General features: G+C 41.2%; 1 protein-coding gene across 1 annotated transcript in view; it reads left to right on the top strand.

The window, feature by feature from the left end:
* LOC126282212 (fibrillin-2-like) overlaps window positions 1-23,452 on the top strand; it is a 687,537-nt gene that overhangs the window by 342,928 nt on the left and 321,157 nt on the right. The window contains exons 10-11 of the mRNA XM_049981761.1: window positions 15,063-15,182; window positions 17,009-17,131. Of these exons, the coding sequence (XP_049837718.1) occupies window positions 15,063-15,182; window positions 17,009-17,131 (243 nt within the window). The remainder of the gene's footprint in view (window positions 1-15,062; window positions 15,183-17,008; window positions 17,132-23,452) is intronic.

The raw sequence follows: 23,452 nt of genomic DNA on the forward strand, positions 1-23,452 counted from the left end.
GTGAAAGTAAACACATGTCAAAATAGGTTTGTTAATCCAGCAGCAGACTGAAAACTCAATTAACTGTAGCAAACCACAAGGAGGAAAGTGACTGTAGAGAGAGAAACCACATCAAAACTTACCAAAATATCAGAGTATTCCAATTCAATCCCTTTAATCAGTGTAAGAAATCTGCTGAGTTCGTTATTTTAAGCACACACTGACGTATTATTAGGCTAACCAGAGTAACGAGATGTTTCACTGCACGGTAGATCAGAGCACCAATGTTACTGACAGTAGGCCTAAGAGGAACTAGTTTCTTGTTGACCTTCAGAATACCGTTGGTGGTGCAAATTATCGCTGAGTACACACAGTGCAAGACAGGACCATGGTCTTGTTGTACTTGTCCATAGCTGGCCAGTATGTATGACAGTATGGCAGGTGTTTCATGCAGGTTATGCCCTAGTGACCTTTGTGTAGGAGCGCAAGTATTCTGGGGTGCAGAGCTGGAGGAATAATGACCCTAGACTGTTCCTGTTCCATTTGCAGAAGGTCAACATCATTGTGGAGGGGCAGCCGGTTCTTTAAGACAAAGAAAATTTTGAGTAGACTGTGCCATCACACATACATGCTTAACACATTTGGTAACTGTACGGAGAGTAGGGGGTGCTTGAGTCTGAGCCATGACTCCTGCAGCATTGAGAGGAAACTATTAAGGGACAACAAAGAATCAGTATCCAGCTGATATGTAATGACTTTCTGGGTGTCAAAATCAGGCTACAATCTAGCTGGAAGCTGATCCAAAATGTTGGCATTGATGTGGTCACTTGTTGGCTTATATATGATGTCATAGGTATATGCCGATAAGAACAATGACCGTCATTGCAGTATTTGTACTATACTGTACAGGAGGCTAGAACACAATTCTAACATTGCCATCAATGGCTTGTGGCCTCTCTGCATTTGGCTCAACACAGATAGGTATGAAACCTATGACCCACATAAACCATAGCAAATGCCATTTTTCCAATCTGGCAGTAGTTGCAGTGGGAAGCATTGAGTGTCTTGGAAATGAACATAGTAGGATGTTCAGAGCCACTAACTTCCTTGTGGGACAGCACTGCACCCAGCCCCCTGCTTCCAGGCATCCATAGCAAGATGAAGAGGGTTCCTGATGAAAATGGGATGAGGCATGGCTTCAATTGGAGGACTTTTTCGAGAATGAGATAAGCTGTGGCATACTCTGGAGACAGCATTGAGCTGGTAGGATATTTTTGCAATAGGGGGAACAAAAAGGCCACAGTAGCTAATTTTTCTGTAAAGGATTGCAGTTCCTTGAGATTCTGGGGCCTGGGCATGTTCTCCATGGCGCAGATGTGCTGCTTGGTAGAACAGATTATAAATCCTAGGTATACAATGGACTGTTCAAGAAATTTGCTCTTACATAGGTTACATTTTATGCCTGCACTGGTTAATCGAGAAAACAAAGATTGCAAGTTCCGAAGGTGCTCACAGGTGGATTCTCCCAGTCTCTATGATATCATCCAAATAACTGCAGGAGAAAGGAGTGTCCTGAATTAGTTGTTCTACATAACATTGCAGTACTACCAGTGTGCTGGATACACCGAAAGGCAGAAGGTTGAGCCAATAGAGACCAAAAAAGCTGTTGATCACTGTAAAGCCGTAAGGTTTCGGGTATAATGGTAACTGGAAAGTATGCTTCCAGCAAGTGAAACTTAGTATAAGTCACCGTTTTTCCACTTGGAAACGTGTTCCTCTGGACACCGAATTGGAAAAGTATCTTTGATTTCCTGAACATTAAAAAAATGGTCTTAAAATTGCCACATGGTCAGAAAAATCTGTCTGGTTTCATTACTTTATGAGGGAAGAAGTCCATTGGCTGAAGGACTTGGGTAATCACATCAAGGTCCTCCAACCTGTCCAATTCTACTTTGACCATACTTCATAGGATGTGCAGGGTAAGGCGCACCTTTGAGAAGCAAGGCATGGACCCAGGTTTTAAATGAATTTTTACTCCTACATCTGTAACTTGATCTGAGCCTGGAGTGAAATATGAGACAGTTAATTCTTCAGTGCTGTGTAATGGAATATCCTTAGGCATCAAATACAAATTTTCCAAAATGGAGGAACTAAAGTGTTTGAATGCATCTAACCTAAGTATGTTCTCAACATTATTGGAAGTAACGACAAAAAATTAAAGTTCCCTAGACAATTTTTGTAAGGAGCTTCTATATCAAAAACCCTATTCATCTTTATGGCATTGTTACTATATGCAGTTACTCTCCCATTAAAAGGTTGTAGTAGAGGGGAACGTAACACAACAATGGTAGTACTATTTATGAGAGAAGAGAATGCGCTGGTGGTGTGGAACGTCAAACCCATTCATTTGTAGGGTCAGTAACAAACAGATTTACCCGTTTCCAGACAAGCTGTTTGAATAGACTGCACTGTTTCATTTGGTGAATATTGACACAATCCATGAAAGGAGGAAATGGTAGAACTAGACTCAAAATTATGCCTACGCTGACATGTAGTGGGCAACTGACACACTTAAATGCTGCACAAAAAACAGGTAGCTGATCAATGTGGTGCCAGTGGTAACATTGAGGACAAGAGGCTGAATGATACTGATTGAAGTTAAATTTGGACGGAGAACTCTGAAAAGTCTCAGAAACAGGATTGTGCTGAGGAAAAGAACATCTACATGGCATAGCATGTTTACTGGATTGGCCAGATCGCATTTTCTATTTCATGTAACAGTAGACGCTGCTGACTGAAACTCCCACCTACTGTCAGTTTCCTATATGAATTCAAAAGCCAGAGCCATTTTAAGTGCCTTATCTATAGAAGGTTCTGAATGCTGTACAACCTGAGCACACACTTCATTACAGGTGAATATTCTACATCTACATCTACATCCATACTCCGAAAGCCACCTGACGGTATGTGGCAGAGGGTACCCTGAGTACCTCTATTGGTTCTCCCTTCTATTCCAGTCTCGTATTGTACGTGGAAAGAAGGATTGTCGGTATGCTTCTGTGTGGGCTCTAATCTCTCTGATTTTATCCTCATGGTCTCTCCGCGAGATATACGTAGGAGGGAGCAATATACTGCTTGACTCTTCGGTGAAGGTATGTTCTCGAAACTTTAACAAAAGCCCGTACCGAGCTACTGAGCGTCTCTCCTGCAGAGTCTTCCACTGGAGTTTATCTATCATCTCCGTAACACTTTCACGATTACTAAATGATCCTGTAACGAAGCACGCTGCTCTCCGTTGGATCTTCTCTATCTCTTCTATCAACCCTATCTTGTGCGGATCCCACACTGCTGAGCAGTATTCAAGCAGTGGGCGAACAAGCGTACTGTAACCTACTTCCTTTGTTGTCGGATTGCATTTCCTTAGGATTCTTCCAATGAATCTCAATCTGGCATCTGCTTTACCAAGGATCAACTTTATATGATCATTCCAATTTAAATCACTCCTAATGCGTACTCCCAGATAATTTATGGAATTAACTGCTTTCAGTTGCTGACCTGCTATTTTGTAGCTAAATGATAAGCGACCTATCTTTCTATGTATTCGCATCACATTACACTTGTCGACATTGAGATTCAGTTGCCATTCCGTGCACCATGCGTCAATTCGCTGCAGATCCTTCTGCATTTTAGTACAATTTTCTATTGTTGCAACCTCTCGATACACCACAGCATCGTCTGCAAAAAGCCTCAGTGAACTTCCGATGTCATCCACCAGGTCAATTATGTATATTGTGAATAGCAACGGTCCTATGACACTCCCCTGCGGCACACCTGAAATCACTCTTATTTCGGAAGACTTCTCTCCATTGAGAATGACATGCTGCGTTCTGTTATCTAGGAACTCCTCAGTCCAATCATACAATTGATCTGATAGTCCGTATGCTCTTACTTTGTTCATTAAACGACTATGGGGAACTGTGTCAAACACCTTGCGGAAGTCAAGAAACACGGCATCTACCTGTGAACCCATGTCTAAGGCCCTCTGAGTCTCGTGGACGAATAGCGCGACCTGGGTTTCACACGACTGTCTTTTTCGAAACCCATGCTGATTCCTACAGAGTAGATTTCTAGTCTCCAGAAAAGACATTATACTCGAACATAATACGTGTTCCAAAATTCTACAACTGATCTACGTTAGAGATATAGGTCTATAGTTCTGCACATCATTCGACGTCCCTTATTGAAAACAGGGATGACCTGTGCCCTTTTCCAATCCTTTGGAACGCTTCGCTCTTCTAGAGACCTATGGTACACCGCAGCAAGAAGGGGGGCAAGTTCCTTCGTGTACTCTGTGTAAAATCGAACTGGTATCCCATCAGGACCAGCGGTCTTTCCTCTTTTGAGCGATTTTAATTGTTTCTCTATCCCTCTGTTGTATTTTTCGATATCTACCATTTTGTCATCTGTGCGACAATCTAGAGAAGGAACTACAGTGCAGTCTTCCTCTGTGAAACAGCTTTGGAAGAAGACATTTAGTATTTTGGCCTTTAGTCTGTCATCCTCTGTTTCAGTACCATTTTGGTCAAGAGTGTCTGGACATTTTGTTTTGATCCACCTGCCGCTTTGACATAGGACCAAAATTTCTTAGGATTTTTTGCCAAGTCAGTACATAGAACTTTACTTTCGAATTCATTGAACGCCTCTCGCATAGCCCTCCTCACACTACATTTCGCTTCGCGTAATTTTTGTTTGTGTGCAAGGCTTTGGCTATGTTTATGTTTGCTGTGAAGTTCCCTTTGCTTCCGCAGCAGTTTTCTAACTCAGTTGTTGTACCACGGCGGCTCTTTCCCATCTCTTACGATCTTGCTTGGCACATACTCATCTAACGCATATTGTACGATGGTTTTGAACTTTGTCCACTGATCCTCAACACTATCTGTACTTGAGACAAAACTTTTGTGTTGAGCCGTCAGGTACTCTGTAATCTGCTTTTTGTCACTTTTGCTAAACAGAAAAATCTTTCTACCTTTTTTAATATATTGGGGGAGCATGTCCCAAATTATGGAGTTGGCATACAATTTGCGATGTGCTTCTTCTGAGCACACAAAAGCATGGTGACAACTTAAAGCCCTAAAGGTCATTGAGCCAGTCCTTATAGGAATCTGAGTGCCATTTACAGTGCCTGTAAAATTCCAATGCAGTGGAAGTCACTCAGGATTGAGACCTGCAGTGATGTGACAATATTTTACTAAGTTCAGCAAAAGTCAGCCTATCAGGATTTGTCATGGGAGAAAACTTGTGGATCAACACATTATGCAAATACCACGAGAGGCAATATTATTATTTTCAAACTGAACCTGTTATCTTGAAAGCAGTGAAATGATGACTGAGGCTCCATAAGACAAAGCTGTTAAATGCTGTTGTAGTAAGACCAATTGTTGCTGCTGTTGTTCCGGTAGTTGTTGTTACTGTTCCTGCTGTTGTAGGAAGCCACTGCTTCATAAATTTTTAGGCCATATTGCTTGATATATCAATGCACTGTGATTGCACAGTTATAGCCAGCCAGTGGCCTTTGGATACTGACAGGTGAGGTGACGCGCTCTCCAATGGCATGATGTCCTCCCACAGCGCCGCTTGCGATGACTTGCAGATCACAGCATCATCATTGGTCAATCTCTTAACAGTTGTGATACCTCCATATCATTATCAGAACCAGTCTAACACATTTTCTCTGTCATATTTTATCCATTTGTCTCTCACCACTGTTTGATTGCTCAAATAAGTTCTTCACACAGGGCATAACCATTTATTTATAAATTTGAACTTTTATTACTACTTCATTTTTCCCAAATTCCTCACCAGCTCTGTATTTTTTCTGAATCTGAATTTCATCTTGCTATACCTACTATTTACTAATATTGTTTCCTAACTATTTTTTACATTTTTTGTTCTTAATTTTCCCGAAAGTAAATTTTTATTCTAGAAGATAGCAGTTTATCAAGTACTTCATTGTACTTCTCTAACTTGATCTACAGTTTATGTTAGTAGGGCCTTGTCTTAAACATGAATGATGGTAGACAAGAGACTGTATGCATTAGGGCCAATAGAAACCCTCGTACTAGGAATCTGAATCTGGACATTGTGTACTGAAAGTTTCATGTTTGCTAAGGAAAAAAATGTTGGGAAGCTATTCACAAGCATTACAGAGATACGTTAGTGAGAAGTCAGAATGGAGGCAAATGTATTAAGTCTATCCATCACTGTTTTGTCTCACATTCCAGACTCTATGAATGAAATATTTTTCTAAACATTAATTGCAAGACAGCTCATTACTCACTTTAACAGTGAAGTGCTGAGTGATAGAAAGGCACACAAAAAGCTCAGGGCACTGTTTACTGGGCTGTCAAACTGTCATTTCAATTCAGAGCATAAGAGCTTTAAAAGAAATATCTACTCCTGACACTTCAGTATCCTGTGTGTACGATGGTGGTACACGGTGATCAGTGTAATATTACTTTTGCCACCGAGCTCACCTATTCATTACTATTCTTAATAGTTAATGTGGATGTTTGAATCTAAGACATAAAGTTTCTAAACTTATCAAGAATTTTTCATATGTCCATAATAGTCTCATTTTTATACATCCTAATTTATCTTCGGCCATTGGAATCAAGATAATATATTCTGTGAATTTTAACTAAAAGGCAAAATGGTCATAATGATCAACAGTCTCTAATGTATGATCAGGAGAAACACAAAACAATTTTAAACAAGATGTTCATTTGAAATTTAGGTTATTTTTCTTTACTGATAACGGACATACAGGAAAGGGTAACAGCTATGGAAGTGTGTTGATAATTAAACATAAATCATCATTAGAGTCTGTCTAATTTCATCCAAAACATACCAATGTTGCTAGTTGTATTGTAATTTTATTGTCCTTGTTGTCTACAAAAGCGGCTTATGCATAAAACATTAAGCAAGTCATTTTATTAAAAGTTTTGCATCACTCCTGTTCCTGGAACTCCTGAAGACAGACATTGACTGTGGATATTTGACCAATGGTCAGGCGCCTCAGAATGAACAAAAGCGCTGTTGTTTGGACATGGAGGAGGTACAGAAAGACAGGAACTGTCGATGACACGCCTCGCTCAGGCCGCCCAAAGGCTACTTGTGCAGTGGACGATGGCTGCCTATGGATTGTGGCTCAGATTCTGACAGCAGTGGCACCATGTTGAATAACGCTTTTCGTGCAGCCATAGGACGTTGCGTTTCGACTCAAACAGTGCGCAGTAGGCTGCATCAAGTGCAGCTTCACTACCTACGTACATGGTGAGGTCCATCTTTGCAACCACGACACCATGCAGCGCGGTACAGATGAGTCCAACAACATGCCAAATGGAATGCTCAGGATCATGATCACGTTCTCTTCTCCGATGAGTGTCGCATATGCCTTCGACCAGACAATTGTCGGAAACACGTTTGGAGGCAACCCAGTCAGGCTGAATGTCTTAGACACACTGTCTAGTGAGTGCAGCAACGTGGAGGTACCCTGTCGTTTTGGGGTGGCATTATGTGGGGTCGACGTATGCTGCTGGTGTTCATGGAAGGCGCCGCAATGGCTGTACGATATGTGAATGCCATCCTCCATCCGATAGTGCAATGTATCGGCAGCATATTGGCGAGGCATTCGTCTTCATGGACGACAATTCGTGCCCCCATTGTGCACTTCTTGTGATTGCCTTCCTTCAGGGTAACGACATCACTCAACTAGAGTGGCCGACATGTTCTCCCTACATCAACCCTATCGAACATGCCGTGGATAGATTGAAAAGGATTGTTCATGGCCGATGTGACCCACCAACCACTCTGAGGGATCTACACCAAATTGCCTTTAAGGAGTGGGACAATCTGGACCCATTGTGCCTTGATGATCTTATGGATAGTATGCCATAACAAATACAGGTTTGCAACAATGCAATACTGGGTATTAGAGGTACCGGTGTGTGCAGCAATCTGGACCACCACCTCTGAAGGTCTCACTGTATTGTGGTACAACATGCAATGTGTGGTTTTCATGAACAATAAAAAGGGCAGAAATGATGTTTATATTGATCTCTAATCCAATTTTCTGTACTGGTTCCAGAACTCTCGGAACTGAGGTGATGCAAAACTTTTTTTGATGTGTGTATATAAACGAAAATAATAAATTATTGACAATGTAATATAAATAGATAGATTTAAAAAATCTACTCACCAAACAGTGACAGTAGAACACACATACAAAAAGGTTTAACTTTTACATGCTTTCGGAGCTAGTGGCCCCTTCTTCTGGCAAAAGAGTTGAAGGGGAAGGAAGAGTGGTGAAGGGAAAGGATTTTGGAAAAAGAGTACAGTCCAGAAAAGTCACCCAGAACGCCAGGTCAGGGAAGACTTACGGGTCGGGATGAAGACGAAAGACTGATTGTTGGGGACTGCACCGGGCGAGATTTGCAAACCTGAGAGCTTAACGGTAGAAGATAGGGTAGTGTGCAAGACAGAGATTACTGCTAGAACATTGTACATGAGTTGATGAGAGTGAAAAGCTAAGTGCATTGTATGTAATAGAGGTGGCAAGGGGAACGGCAAAAAATAGACAGGTCAGGAAATGACAGCGATAGAAAAATAAAAGGGAGTGAAGAAAGGAGTAGTTACTTTGAAGAAATACTGAGACAGAAGCAATTAATGTAAATTATGGACAGGTGGGTGGTTAGAATGGAGGACAGGTTGCAGTGCTAGTTCCCACCTTTGGAGTTCTCAGAAAGTAGTTTCTGGGAGAGGTGTGTATGGCGAAATAGACACCGAGGTCGTGACTGTCATGTTGTAGAGCATGCTCTGCAGCAGGATATTGTGTGTTGCTGGTATATACCCTCTGCCTGTGCCCAATCATCCCGACTGATATGTGGGTGGTAGTCATCTGGATGTAAAAGGCCAAACGGTGTTTATGTAGCAGCTGGTATATGACGTGTCGTTTCACGGATAGCTCTCCTTTGATAGTATGTTTTCCAGTTACAGGGCTGTAACAGCTGGTGGTAATAGGAGGGTGCATAGGACAAATCTTTCAGTGGTAGCGATCAGAAGGGTACAAGCCATAGGGAAGGGAGATGGGTGCAGAGGGAGCATAGTGTCTGACAAGGACATTGCGGAGATTAGGAGGGCGACGCAAAACTGTACTTGGTGTGGTGGTCGAAATCTCAGACAGACTCATTTTAGGATCTCGTGGCCTTTTCACAATAGTTAATAAGTGCATTCAAGACCAGGGTAACACTGAGTGACAAGTGGTGTTCTCCGAGGCTGTGTTTTGGAAGGATCGGCAGTACCAGGATTGAATGTGATGGCCCTGGAAATGAGCTTTTGAACTTGGCTGTTGGGGTAAATATGTCCAGTGAAGGCTGAAGTGGGACTGGTGGTGTATTGCTGTAGAGAGTATGTTTGTAGAGAGGTGTTTTTTGGAAGGATCAACAGAACCAAAATTGGGTGTGATGACCCTGCAAATGAGCTTTTGAACTAGGCTGTTGGGGTAATTACATCCAGTTAAGGCTGAGGTGATAATGGTGGTGTATTTCTGTAGAGAGTCTGCATCCGAACAAATACACCATCTGGATTCTTCCCCCAGACACCAGTTTCTCATGACTCCACAGGGCCAGCCGCGGTGGCCATGTGGTTCTGGCGCTGCAGTCCGGAACCGCGGGACTGCTACGATCGCAGGTTCGAATCCTGCCTTGGGCATGGATGTGTGTAGTGTCCTTAGGTTAGTTAGGTTTAAGTAGTTCTAAGTTCTAGGGGACTGATGACCTGAGATGTTAAGTCCCATATTGCTCAGAGCCATTTGAACCATTTTTTGAACTCCACAGGTGGGAGCTAGCACTGCAATATTTCAATGGTTTTTGCCACCCACCTTGCCTTAATTTACGTTAATTCCTTCCATCTCAGCATTTATTCACAGTACCTACTCCTTTCTTCATTCCATTGTAGTTTTCTACGACTGTCATTTCCTGATCTGTCTTTCATCATCCTCCCTCCCTCCTCTATTACATACAATGCATTTAGCTTTTCACTATTATTAACTCATGCATGATGTTTTAGTAGTAATCTCTGTCTTACACACTACCCTGTCTTCCACCGTTAAGCACTCATGTTTTCAAATCTTGTTTGGTGCAGCCCCCAACAATCAGTCTTTCCTGCTTATACCATCTGGTATGTCTCCCCTGACCTTGGGTTCTTTGTAACTTTTCTGAAATGTACCCCTTTTCCTAAACCTCTGCAGTCCTTTTTCTTCACCCCTCTTCCTTCCCCTTTAACTCTTCTGTCAGGAGGAGGAGTCAGTGGCTCTGAAATTTTATAAGCAGCATTGCTGTAAATATCACTTTTAGAATTTTCGAAAGGTTTTGATCTGATATTTGTTTTTGTTTTTGGGAAGTCTGATATTAAGTTTAACTCGCATGTGGAAAGTACCATATTGTCAAAGGGTCATGTAGATTTGTCACTGTTTCCTCACTGCAGTAGAATGTTAGTGAACAAACACAGTAGTGGGTAATGCTCAGTTTTGCATTAAAATATTTTATACGATTATTTCAATTTATGCTGCTTTGCACTCAAAATACTAAGAATTTGGTTTGTGTACTGTTACTAATGTGTTACGACATCTCAGTTCTGTTAGCTGTGCTCCAGTGGTTGGTGGTAACACCCTAGCTCTACATGTGAGGGCTGCATTTCCAAGTGTACTGCATCAGGCTGTGCCAACTGGTTACGACTGAGCTCTATTTGCCCCCGTGACTGCTGGTAACAGCCTAGCAATATGTGCTAGGGCTGTATTTTGATGTGTATGGTATCAGACACATAGTAAAAATTTCTGTAGGGTTTTGCATCTCAGCTGGCAGCATCTAAAGTTGAATGTTCCTGTCATTGCAGCAAATCATTATTGGCCGTGATTTGATTTATGAAGTGGTGCAGTAACTGTTGTAATTATAGGATAATTAGGGTCTGCTTTTCAGTAAAGAACATTTAAATTTGATTCAAGGAATGCCTATTTATTTAATTCTGTACATCCTCCCACAGCACTGTTAACATTACTTATGAAATATTTCAAAACACTCCAACAGCGTTAAATGATAAGTAACACTGTTTAAATATGGTATTACCACTTTATAATCTCGTGAACAACACTTTATCAACAATGACTACCAATCCTAAACATTCTAAGCAGTGAACCCACTTCAGTTAACTACAGCTCTTGCTAATAATTCTTGCAATCCATGACATTGCACACACACAGCTTCATGCAGTTACTTCATAAAAACTTCTTAACATATCTTGAGCAGTGAACATGCTTCAACTCATTATGGCTCTATACCTATACCTACACCTACATCTACATCTATACTCTGTAAACCACCTTGAGGTGCATGGCAGAGTGTTCGTCCCATTGTACTAGTTAGGGTTTCTTCCTGTTCTATTCACATATGGAATGTAAGGAGAATGATTGTTTGACTGCCTCTGTGTGTGTGCAATAATTATTCTAATCTTATCCTCATGAATCCTATGTGAGTGATACATGGTGGGTCGTAATATATTCCTAGAATCAGTTCGTAAACTTAGTTAATAGATTTTCTCGGGATAGTTTACTTCTATCTTCAAGAGTCTTTCAGTTCAGTTCCTTCAGTATCTCTGTGACACTCTGCCATGGATCAAACAAATGTGTGACAATTCATGCTGTATACCTTCAATATGCCCTGTTAGTCCTATTTGGTATGGGTCCCACACACTTGAGTGATATTCTAGAACTGGTTGCACAACTGATCACCGTCAGATGGAGTAGTGAACTGAGTCAGGCAGGGTTCAACAATGGTCTTGGGTTGAGTCTGATACATGCCTGACTCAGTTCACTCCACTATCCAACCGTGATCCACCCCCTTTGCCCTCAAATCATTCCGTTACCATTCCAGAATTTCTTAACATGACCCTTGCCTCACCGTCATTCCCAGATCCCTCACCATTCAAACTAACCTTACATCCACAGAAAGATCTGCAACCCACCACCTAGAAACTGATCCCGATCTTATAATCCTACCTGCTGACAAAGGCTCCAGCACTGTAGTTTTGAACTGCAAGGATTACCTGGCAGAAGGACTCTGCCAGCTGTCAGGTTCATCCACCTAAACCCCTGCCACACCCATTCCAGAAGTTCAGCAGAATCTCCAGTCTCTCGTCAAATCCTTATGCCCATCACAGAACCTCTCCCCAGATTCCATCCTTCTAAATGCTTTTTGAAGTCTATAAACCCAACCACCTATGACGCCCTATTGTGGCCGACTATTTTCCCCCCTCTGAAAGAATCTCTGCTATCATACGCTAGCACCTCTCCGCAGTTGTAGTTCCTTCACCACACGGTGGCCTGCTCATCACTATTGATACCATCTCCCTTCACACTAACATCTTTATGCCCACAGTCTTACCACTATTGAACACTACCATCCTACTCAATTGATTCCAAACCATCCATCTCCTTCTTACTCTTTATGACCAATTATATCCTCACCCACAATTACGACTCCTTTGAAGGCATTACCTATGAACAAATCTGGAGTACAGCTATGGGCACTGACATAGCACCATCCTACGCCAACCTATCCATGTGCCATCTAGAGGAATCCTTCCTAAACACCCAAAATCCCAAACCCCTCACCTGGTTCAGATTCATTAATGACTTCATTGTGTCCTGGAGTGAGGGTGAGGGCACCTTGTTCACAATCCTCCAGAACCTGAACACCTTCTCCTCCATTCACTTCAGCTGGTCTTCTCAACCCATTAAGCTGCTATCCTCGATGTTGACCTCCACCCCAAAGATGGCTATATCAGTACCTCTGTCCATATCAAACATACCACCAGCAATATCTGCCCTTTGACAGCTGGCACCCGTTCCATACCTAGAAGTCTCTTGCATACAGCCTAGCCACCCATCGCTGTCGCATCTGTAGTGACGAACAGTCCCTCTTGAAATATGCTGTTGGTCTCACTGAGGCCTTCACAGATCGTAATAATCCTCCCAACTTCTACAAAACAGGTCTCCGATGCCTTATCCTTCCAGTCGCCCAACACCTCCCGAAGCCCCACCATCTGGCCACAGAGGAGTATTCCCCTTGTGATTCAGTACCTCGTTGCAACTGAGTTAATTTTCCATCAGAATTTCGACTACTTCTCGTCATGCCCTGGAATGAGAAATGTCCTATCCACTATCTTCCACACTCCTCCCACAGTGGTATTCTGCCACCCACTGAACCTACACAATATCCTCATCCAACCCTACACACTCCTGCACCCAACCCCATGCATCATGACCCATAGCCCTATAATAGACTTAGATGCAAGACCTGTCCCACACATCCTCCCACCACCATCCCTTTCTCATACATCACCTATCCGTCAAAGGCAAGGCTATCTGTGAAACCAATCATGTGATTTACAAGCTAAGCTGCTGCCGCTGTGCTCCATTCTACGTGGGCATGACAACCAACAAGCTGTCTGTCCTCCGTCATCATGAATGGCCACCGACAAACTGTGGCCAAGAAATAACTGGGCCACTCTGTTGCTGAACATGTCACTCAACATGATGTCCTTCATTTCAATGACTGCTTTACAGCCTGTGCCATCTGAATGTTACCAACACCAGATTTTCTGAATTGTGCACGTGGAAACTCTCCTTGCAATATATCCTATGTTCCCGTAACCCTCCTGGTTTAAACCTTCATTAGTCAGTGTCCTTACCCATCAGCCACTTCCCTGTTGCCATTCCAGCACTACACAGCCATCTATTTCACCAATGCACTGAGTCTTTTTACTTCTCTCCTTTTCCACTAACCTAACCCTCCCCCCTCCCCCTCCCCCTCCCTCACTCTCCGTCTAACATCCCAACTGCACCTATCTGCTCCACACTCTATCTCATCCCTGTACGCTCCCAGCAGCACTTTTCTGTCCCCCATCCCTATCCCACTCTCCCCCTCCCACCCGAGCCTTCTCCTTACCGCCACCCAGTTACCCCTCTCATAATGCCCTGCTGCTCACAGTCTGCTTCTAGCTGCCAGAAACTGTTGTCATTTGCGTGTGAGTTGCATTTGCGTGAGTGTGTACATGTGTGTATGTTCTTATGACAAAGGCCTTATTGGTCAAAAGCTAACTTTTTGACAGTCTTTTTGTTGCGCCTTTGTGCAACTCACCATCTTTGCTATATGGTGAGTAGCAACTATCCTTTTAGTTATATTGTTACATTCCACCCCAGATTTTCCATTGTTTAAAAAACTATAATTCATTCACAAAGTAGGTAACTGAGAAAACTCTCCTTCATATGACTTTTGAGTACTGTTCATCAATCTGGTATTCTCAGCAGGTGAGATTAATAGAGGAGGTAGCAGAGATTTGGAGAACAGTAGCCTTTTTCATCAAAAATTTTATTACCATGCATGAAAGCATCAAGGACATATTATTAAACTCTGGTGGCCAGCCCTTTGAGAGAAACATTGCGCCTCGCAGGGATAAGTAACACATTACTTCATCCCGTATACATCAACAAATGACTATGACTGTAGAATGAGATAAATATGAGTTCATAGAAAGACTTATTAGCACTCATTATTCCTGCACACCATTTTCAAATGGAACAAAGGGGAGGAAATGAGAGTAGCATGTGAAGTAAGTCCCTCCTCCTCCTCCTGCTGTGCACATTGTAATGTGGTCTCAGGTGTACAGATGTGAATGTGTGCCACATACTATTTTCTTTTTCTTCTTAATATGAGAAGGAGCCTTTGATTGTAATAGTTCATGAGTCACAATATTGATTTTGTTCCACTCTTCGCAAGTGAGGAATGTTGGCCTCGTATTTTCGTGAATCATTAAATTTGTAGCTTTCATTCCTTGTTAGTCAGAGGAACTTACTTTTATGTTACCAGGCTAGACATACTTTGTTTTCAGTCACAATAAATATAAGTTACAGCTGTGTAAAATAACAGTGATTAAGAAAAGTGTAATTTTCTTCATCTTTTCTTCAACAGATATCGATGAATGCGCTGAAGGCTACTGTCAGGGAGGCCGCTGCATCAACTCTCCTGGAAGCTTTACTTGTGAATGTCTTCCTGGATTTGATGTGTCATCAGATGGAAAATTCTGTATAGGTATTGGAAACATATCATAGACATATTACAACAAGTGCAGAGCTACAATTACTTGTAACCTTACAAGCATTCATTTGTAATCAAGACTAGCTTCATGATGGTTGAATAAAATACAAATCACAATTTTTCTTTAGCTTTACATACAATTTTAAAAAGTCAAATCCCTTAACCAGTAAAAGTAAAAGTGCTTTTTGTTGTCAAGGCAAAGCTGTGATTTTGAAATAGTGCTGATTAACATCTTTCCAGTGATTTGCTTTTTTTACCATGCTGACGTTTAAAATGAGTAGGGCAGATAATATCAGATAAATTTATTTCCACAGTGAGTGAGAAGTTTCCAGAAGTCAAAGTAAATGTGAAGAAACCTTACGCACGCGCACACACACACACACACACACACACACACACACACACACACACACACACCGGTACAGCTACACTGTCCCAGCCAACCAGATTGCGCCAGCACTGAGGCACGACCAATCAGGAGTGGCATTGGGTGGAATGGGAGGTGGGCAGACAGAGGTAGCAGGTGCATGGTATGGGATGTGACACCAGTTAGTTCACTCTGCCCACATGCAGAGGGAGTCATGCACATTTGAAGAATGCTGTAGAGGAGTGGATCAGGAGGGGATGATTGAACAGAGGGAGAGGGAGACTGTGGAAAAGATGACATGGGTGGAGGATGACCAAGTCAGGGTTGTGGGGTAGGATGGAGGTGGATGTAGGGCAGAGGTTTACTGGAGACTCAGGTCAGGGGGATTACTGCAGAAAAGGACGTGTTGCAAGAACAACTCCCTTCTACATGTACAAAAAAGCTGGTATTGAGGAGAAGGATCTACATGACACGAGTTGCAAAGTAGCTAATGAAATCCTGCATGTTGTGCTCAGCATTGTGTTTTTCAATGGGTGTTTTATGTGCTCTCAGCCATGGTTTTGTGGTGCTCATTTATTTGGATAGACAATGGTTGGTGGTCATGCTCACATAAAATAAATTACAGCAGATCTTGTATATGGCATAACTGCTTTCACAAGTTGCCCTGCCTCTGATAGGATAAGCAAGGCCTATGATAGGACTGAGTAGGATGTGCCAGGTATGTGTATTGGACAAGGTATTGACAATGTGACAAGGGGTTAAGAATAGGTGTATTAAGGATGGTCTAGAATCGGATGGACTGCAGAATACAGTTTTGAAAAGGAATGTGAGTAGGATTTTCCTCATTTCCAGGAGTGATGATAAGTAAATGAAGCTCTACCAAAGGATATGGTTCTGTTGTTCCAGCACAGGAGGATATTGGGTGATGAGGGGGATGCTCCTTTCCATCTGGTTCCTGGGCATGATCGAAGCTTTTTAGGGGTGTGCGAGGATATGATACAGGAATCAAAAGTTATTCTTGTGATAATGCTCTGCGGGGATGCAAATGTGCTAGCCCATGCGTTTTTCTTTTGGGAATGAGGGAGACAGGTTATCAGCCGCTGTTGTAGTTGTTTCTCATTCACCGCTTGAAAATTGTGTCCAGTGCATTAGATCAATTTGTCTCGATGTGATTCTGCTTATATTTCATCACTGCCCCTCTCTTACTGTGGTAGTCTGATTCTGCTTATATTTCTATCACTGCCCCTCTCTTACTGTGGTAGTCTGAATAATATGGCTACTGTGTTGAAATAAAAACAATAATAACTTTCTAACTTTGCTATTGGAATGGGAAGTGAAATAAAAATATTTTTAAATGATGACATCATGTGTTATCTTTATTCATATTCTCAAGATTTACTGCATTTTTTCTATCATTGTCTGGTATTTAGTGGCTTTTGTTTATTCATTTCAGATCACAATGAATGTGAAGAAACAGGTATGTGTGCACATGGGAAGTGCACAAATATGGATGGTTCCTTTCGATGTGACTGCTATCCGGGGTATGTCTTGTCACCTTCTGGACATTCATGTATTGGTAAGTGAGCTTTGCAAATATGTGTAATTACTTGCTGTTATATTTAATTCTTTGCTTGTTGTCAGATATGTGTTTTCAACAACAGTTTTGAATAATTGTGTATTTGCCATACTTTCAGAGAGCTGTTTTTAAATCCAGTCTTCTAAGTTTTCAGCTGGTCCTTGACTACAGGATATCTCCACTTAAAAGTGGATTTGGTGTTCTTCTATTAATTCCAAATTACTGGTGTAATTATGCAGAAACAGTGTCATAATTTGATTTTATGCTTTGTAGAAATTGAAATCTTATCATTGTTTTGAATGTACACGTAATTGAGAATACTGAATGATTAGTTAAAATTTTTTACAAGTGGTAGATTTGTAAAACATTCGCACCCACACTCAAACACACACACACACACACACACACACACACACACCTCCCCCCTCGCCCCTCCCCCCCTCTCCCCCCCCCCCCCCACACACACACACATAAAATAGAGGGAAACATTCCACATGGGAAAAATATATATTAAAAATAAATATACTGTAACTTACCAAACGGGAAAGCGATGGTATGTTGATAGACACGATAAAAAACACACAAACACACACACAAATTTCAAGCTTTCCCAACCCAAGGTTGTTTCATCAGATGAAGCAAGAAAGCGATGGTATGTTGATAGACACGATAAAAAACACACAAACACGCACACAAATTTCAAGCTTTCGCAACACAAGGTTGCTTCATCTATCAACATACCATCGCTTTCTCGTTTGGTAAGTTGTTTTACCAAAATTACTAATGCTGTGTAGGTCGACATTGCATAATTTTTAGACTACAGAAACTTGGTGCCACACACTCCGATTGGTCATGGGATTGCCCTGTATTACTATGGTTGTCGTTTCACACATGCAAACGTTCCTTGCCCCGTCACTGCCCGAATGTGATATGCACACATGTCGAATACATTTTGATGTTTGTCTCCACTCATGTCAGAGGCATTCACATGAAAGCTTCGCTTCAGAACACACACACACTTCACCTGTGATTTAGTCATACTGTAGGCATGGTAGTACAGTATTCGTTTGAAGAACAACAAGATATGGGTTTTGTTTATGGACTAGCCAATGGTAATGCGCATGAAGCTCACTGGTTGTATGAGGAATGGTACCCAGCAAAATGCCACCCACACCTGCAAACGTTTACAGCAATTCACCAGCAATTTGGTGAAACAGGCTCATTAGCAGGATATCATGTTTATGCTGGAAGACCTCGAGCATGGTGGGATGCTGCATTTGAAGAGAATTTTCTTGGAGCGCTTTGAGGAAGCACCTACAACAAGTATTCAAGCAGTTGGACACGACATGGGCGTCACTCATCAGTTAGTCTGGGAGATTTTGAGGGATGTCTGCCGGCATCCATTTAGTTTCCACCCTGTTCAAGACCTAAATCCTGTGGCTGACTATGAACACAGGCTAGGATTTTGCTTGTGGTTTCTGACGTGTTACATGAGACAGATGTCTGCTTGTGTCAGTGTATGTGCGAATGGATATGTGTGTGTGTGTGTGTGTGTGTGTGTGTGTGTGTGTGTGTGTGTGTGTGTGTGCGCGCGCGCGCGAGTGTAGACCTGTCCCTTTCTCCCCCTAAGGTAAGTCTTTCCGCTCCCGGGATTGGAATGACTCCTTACCCTCTCCCTTAAAACCCACATCCTTTCGCCTTTCCCTCTCCTTCCGTCTTTCCTGATGAGGCAACTGTGGGTTGTGAAAGCTTGGTATTTGTGTGTGTGTTTGTGTATTTTTTATTGTGTCTATCTACCAGCGCTTTCCCGTTTGGTAAGTTACAGCATTTTTTAATATATTTTTCCCATGTGGAATGTTTCTTTCTATTATATTCACGTAATTAATTTGAACCCAACAATTACGTTTGTTATTGTCACTGTTGCATTTCGAAATCTTTTCTGTCATCTTACGTTCTCTTTTTGTTTGTGCAAGTAGTTTCACTTTGTATTCACCTTCCCTTTTTTCTGTAGTCTACCATACAATTATTCCTGCCTATATATACTCAGTAATATGTAATTTAATTCCAAACCATAACCAAAAAATTTTTAACGATTTCAACACTACCGCTGCTATAAAATCCACCATTCCCAGTTTACAAACGTTTCTTGTGTAACCTCGTGAATATTATTTCACAGCTTCAGTTCCTTTCACCTATTAAACAATCATTTCAGCTAGTTCTAACAACTTTTGTTTTATTTCCATTCCTGTTTTTCCCACATAACTGATCATTTTTTCGCAGCTTCCCACAGGTTTTAACGTTTTATTTCTTCGTCAGACAATTATTAGCCTCATTTTCATAATCTGCCTCCACATAACCAGTCCTTTTAATACATTTACACACACTTTTTTCGAAATTTTCCCGTATTTCTCCACCCTTTAATGTGTTTTGGAAGCAACACAACTACCTAACCTTTGTACACATTGTTGTTTACCAACGTAAGTTCACCACAGGATCAACATAGCTCAGCTTAAACCAACACGTTTTCGACTTTTTTCACACCAGAACTCCAGTTGCTTTCTACTTTTATTTTCACTTTAAAGCAATGTATGTCTGCTTGTGTCTGTATATGTGCGGATGTGTGTGTGTGTGTGTGTGTGTGTGTGTGTGTGTGTGTGTGTGTGTGTGTGTGTACCTATCCCTTTTTCCCCCTAAGGTAAGTCTTTCCTCTCCCGGGATTGGAATGACTCCTTACCCTCTCCCTTAAAACCCACATCCTTTCATTTTTCCCTCTCCTCCCGTTTCCTGATGAAGCAACCATGGGTTGCGAAAGCTTGATATTTGTGCGTGTGTTTGTGTACTTTTTGTTGTGTCTATCTACCAGTGCTTTCCTGTTTGGCAAGTCACAGCATTATTTAATATATTTTTCCCATGTGGAATGTTTCTTTCTCTTATATTGTGTGTGTGTTTATGAGTAGTAGAGCTATAAAACATTCAGACACACATATATGAAGCTACAGTAATTTTTATAATATACTACAATTACACAGTTAAATAATTCAGACAGTAGGACATTAATTCATTCCATAGTGAGCAGTTAGTTTTATATGCACATTACTACCATATATATTTCTAGGATTGTTGCTTACCTTATTATTCATATTAATCGAAGTTATATGGACATTTATGGGAAAGCCACTGCGTAAGTCACTTTTTAAAGGCCTCTCTTGTCAGTATCTTAAGATCTTTTGGTGACAACTTATAAAAAGCAGCTATTGTGATGTATGCTCTTTTTGCTGTTAAACTGTTAAGATTATTTTTTTGCATTGTATCGTATGTGTGAATTTCCATGTTCCTATTTGTAATCGTCAATAGCAAAATGGTTTCTACCATATACATGGCATAAACTGCCCACAGTTGAAACTAGCAAGTACACCTTTACCAGATCGATCTCATTTTAACTATGATCCTCAAGGCTCTCAGTATGAAAACGCTTTTTATGTAAGTGCTATATTAGTAGTAGTCCATGAGACAATAAAGGATTGGCTAATCCAAATTATGGTACAGTGATAATTTTTTCCAAGTTGTGTAGGTTAATATTCTCTTTGCAACCCATCAACAATACCATTACTATGCAACAACATACTGCACTGATACTCAGCACACGATCTGGTACACACTTACATACAGGAACCAAGTGATACACAGAGTTGGTAAAATCCTTAAGAAACAAGGAATAAAATTATCTTACCAAAGCAATCACTCAGAAATGTGTAAAGAAGGAGGATACATTGACATAGGTAAAAAATCTGGTATTTACCCCTTAGTGTAACAGTTGTCATGTTCTTTACTTAGGACAGACCAGCAGAACGTTTCGTATAAGTTATAAAAAATATAAAAGAGTATGGAAATATGGCACCAACCATTCAACATTTGCAGAACACCTCCTGCAAGAAAACCACAACCCTACCGCAATAGATACAGACATGAAAATAGACAGATTGAGCCTCAAACACATGCACCAGTTGGAAAATATAAACATTGCTGTCATACAAAAGCAATAGAGAGATGCTCTCAAAATTACCAAAACAAAACAAAAGATGACTGTGTCCTGCAGTATCAAAACATAGTACATGAGGTTATGGGATGGCAGTGTACCTACACAACATGAAAACATAAATATATTTCATATCAGTGAAGTGCTATGCAAACAATTTAGTACATGAGTGTAAAAGGACATAAAGAATTAAGTAGGAAACAAATAAAAGAAAAAGACACGAGAAATAATAATAAGTAAAAACTGTTTAATAGCAGCAAGTTAAAGCATGAGAACTATTCATGGTCCTAGCAAACAGAATTCTAAGAGAAACCATATTGTTACATTAGCCACTGAAGATGCTTGAAAATAAAGCAAAATGTGTATGATATCTATCATCTATATATAAACCCAAAATTTTGCATTCTGAATAGATTTTTGACAGAATCTCATTATTCACAATATTTTTCCTATTTGTACCACTCAGTTTGAAGTGCATGTGCTAACATTTTAAGTTGTCTCTTTCAAACTGAGCTCTTGGTTTTTCAATAAAGTCTTGAGTCTTCTTACTAAGGCAGGGCTTAGTGTCCATACAACAGACACTAGACATGTCATCGGCATGCATAATGTTAAAATACTTATTATCTAGAGGACTTGGGAAATCATTTACACAACACATGAATGGTAGCGATAAAATGGAGCCCAGAGGACACCAAAATGTATACTTCTTATTCCTGACAGTCTCCTCTTCAGTACTTTTCCATTATGATACTTACTTTCTTTAAACTGTTATATAATTTTTAAATCTGTTTCTAACAATTGCATGAGTTTTCCAGCGACACCAGTCATCACAATTTTTGTGACTTGATGTTTCCTCAGCATATTGCTTACTTATAGAAATGTGCTGCTGGGTCACGTCATAATTCCTCCACAATATTTCAGCAAACAGACATGTTGCCATGTTCAGGTGGTCCTTCCTGAATACTGTGCTGCTCCTATTGGCATCCTATATCTTTTGGTCATTACCCCCTCCACCACCTAACTGTCCATGTGCTCGACGTGGCAGATGGTGGTGGTGGTGGTGGTCGGGGAAGCTTGGCCCGTGCTCTGGTCTGCAGTATCTGCACTACCACCATCAGGCAAGGAGGCCACCATATGGGAACACCTCTTTCTTTCCAGGTTCAGTGATGGGTTCTACACCTGACTGAGTTGTAAGTCACTATATTTATTAATTAGACCATCTTACAGTCTGATTTTGATGGCCCCTTTAATTATTCAGTCTCAGAAGGAGGAGGATTGCCTAAGTATTTTGGTGTTTTTGTAATCCATAGTATGGCCAGTTTTTATACTATGGTCAACATCAGCTGACTTGGTGGCCTGGTGTTGTTCAGTATGGCATTGTTCATGACACCTCTCTTCTACTGGGCAAATGGTTCCACTAATGTATGGTGTGCTGCACTAGCAGGACATTTAGCAAACACATGATTTTGAGACCTAGATCATTCTTTACTGAGTCTAATAGAGTCAAGGTTTTCATAAAGGCTGAAATAGAAATTTTAAATCGTGTCACTCTAGGATCCTGCCAATTTTTATGGAAGTGTCTCTGACGAACGGTATGCACTTATGCACGCCAGTGATTTGTATTCTTCTTTTTCTTTTTCCTGGTGTTGCCTTGCAACAGTCTGTCTTCATGCATGTCTTAACTGCTTAGTGCTGTACCTATTTCTTCTGAATATTGTCTTGGGGTGCTTCAGCTCAGCTCCTATGAACAAGGGTGCATAAAATGCTTTCATGCTGCGAGTTGTGATGGCTTCTGGAGGCATGCAGATACATATTAGTATGTATAGACTTCCTATACACACTGTGTACCAGCTTGCCATCGGGTTTCTATTTCACTGAAATGTCAAGAAGTGGAAGCGTACCATCCTGTTCTACCTCCATCATAAAGTGTATGTTGTGATGCAGTGAGTTGAGATGTTGGAGAAGTTCACTTAAGTTGCCCTGTTCATGTGGCCAAATGACAAACATGTCATGTATGTAGCAATAGAAACAAGTCCGTTTTATTCAACTTGTTCCAGAGTCTTCTCCTCGAACTTCTCCATGAATAAATTCACCATAACTGGTGATGAAGTCTCTCTGTCCATAGTAATTTCCGTTGAACAGGAAATACATTGAAGTAAGTACAAACTCGAAGCAATTTCTTGCTTGTCAATTCCATGGAGTCCTTCAGTGGTACCCTAGTGAAGAGGGACACTACATCGAAACTCACCAACAGGTCAAAATCATGGAGGCTAAGTTCTTGCAGC

Source organism: Schistocerca gregaria, chromosome 7 (assembly GCF_023897955.1).
Source record: "Schistocerca gregaria isolate iqSchGreg1 chromosome 7, iqSchGreg1.2, whole genome shotgun sequence".
NCBI lineage: Eukaryota > Metazoa > Arthropoda > Insecta > Orthoptera > Acrididae > Schistocerca > Schistocerca gregaria.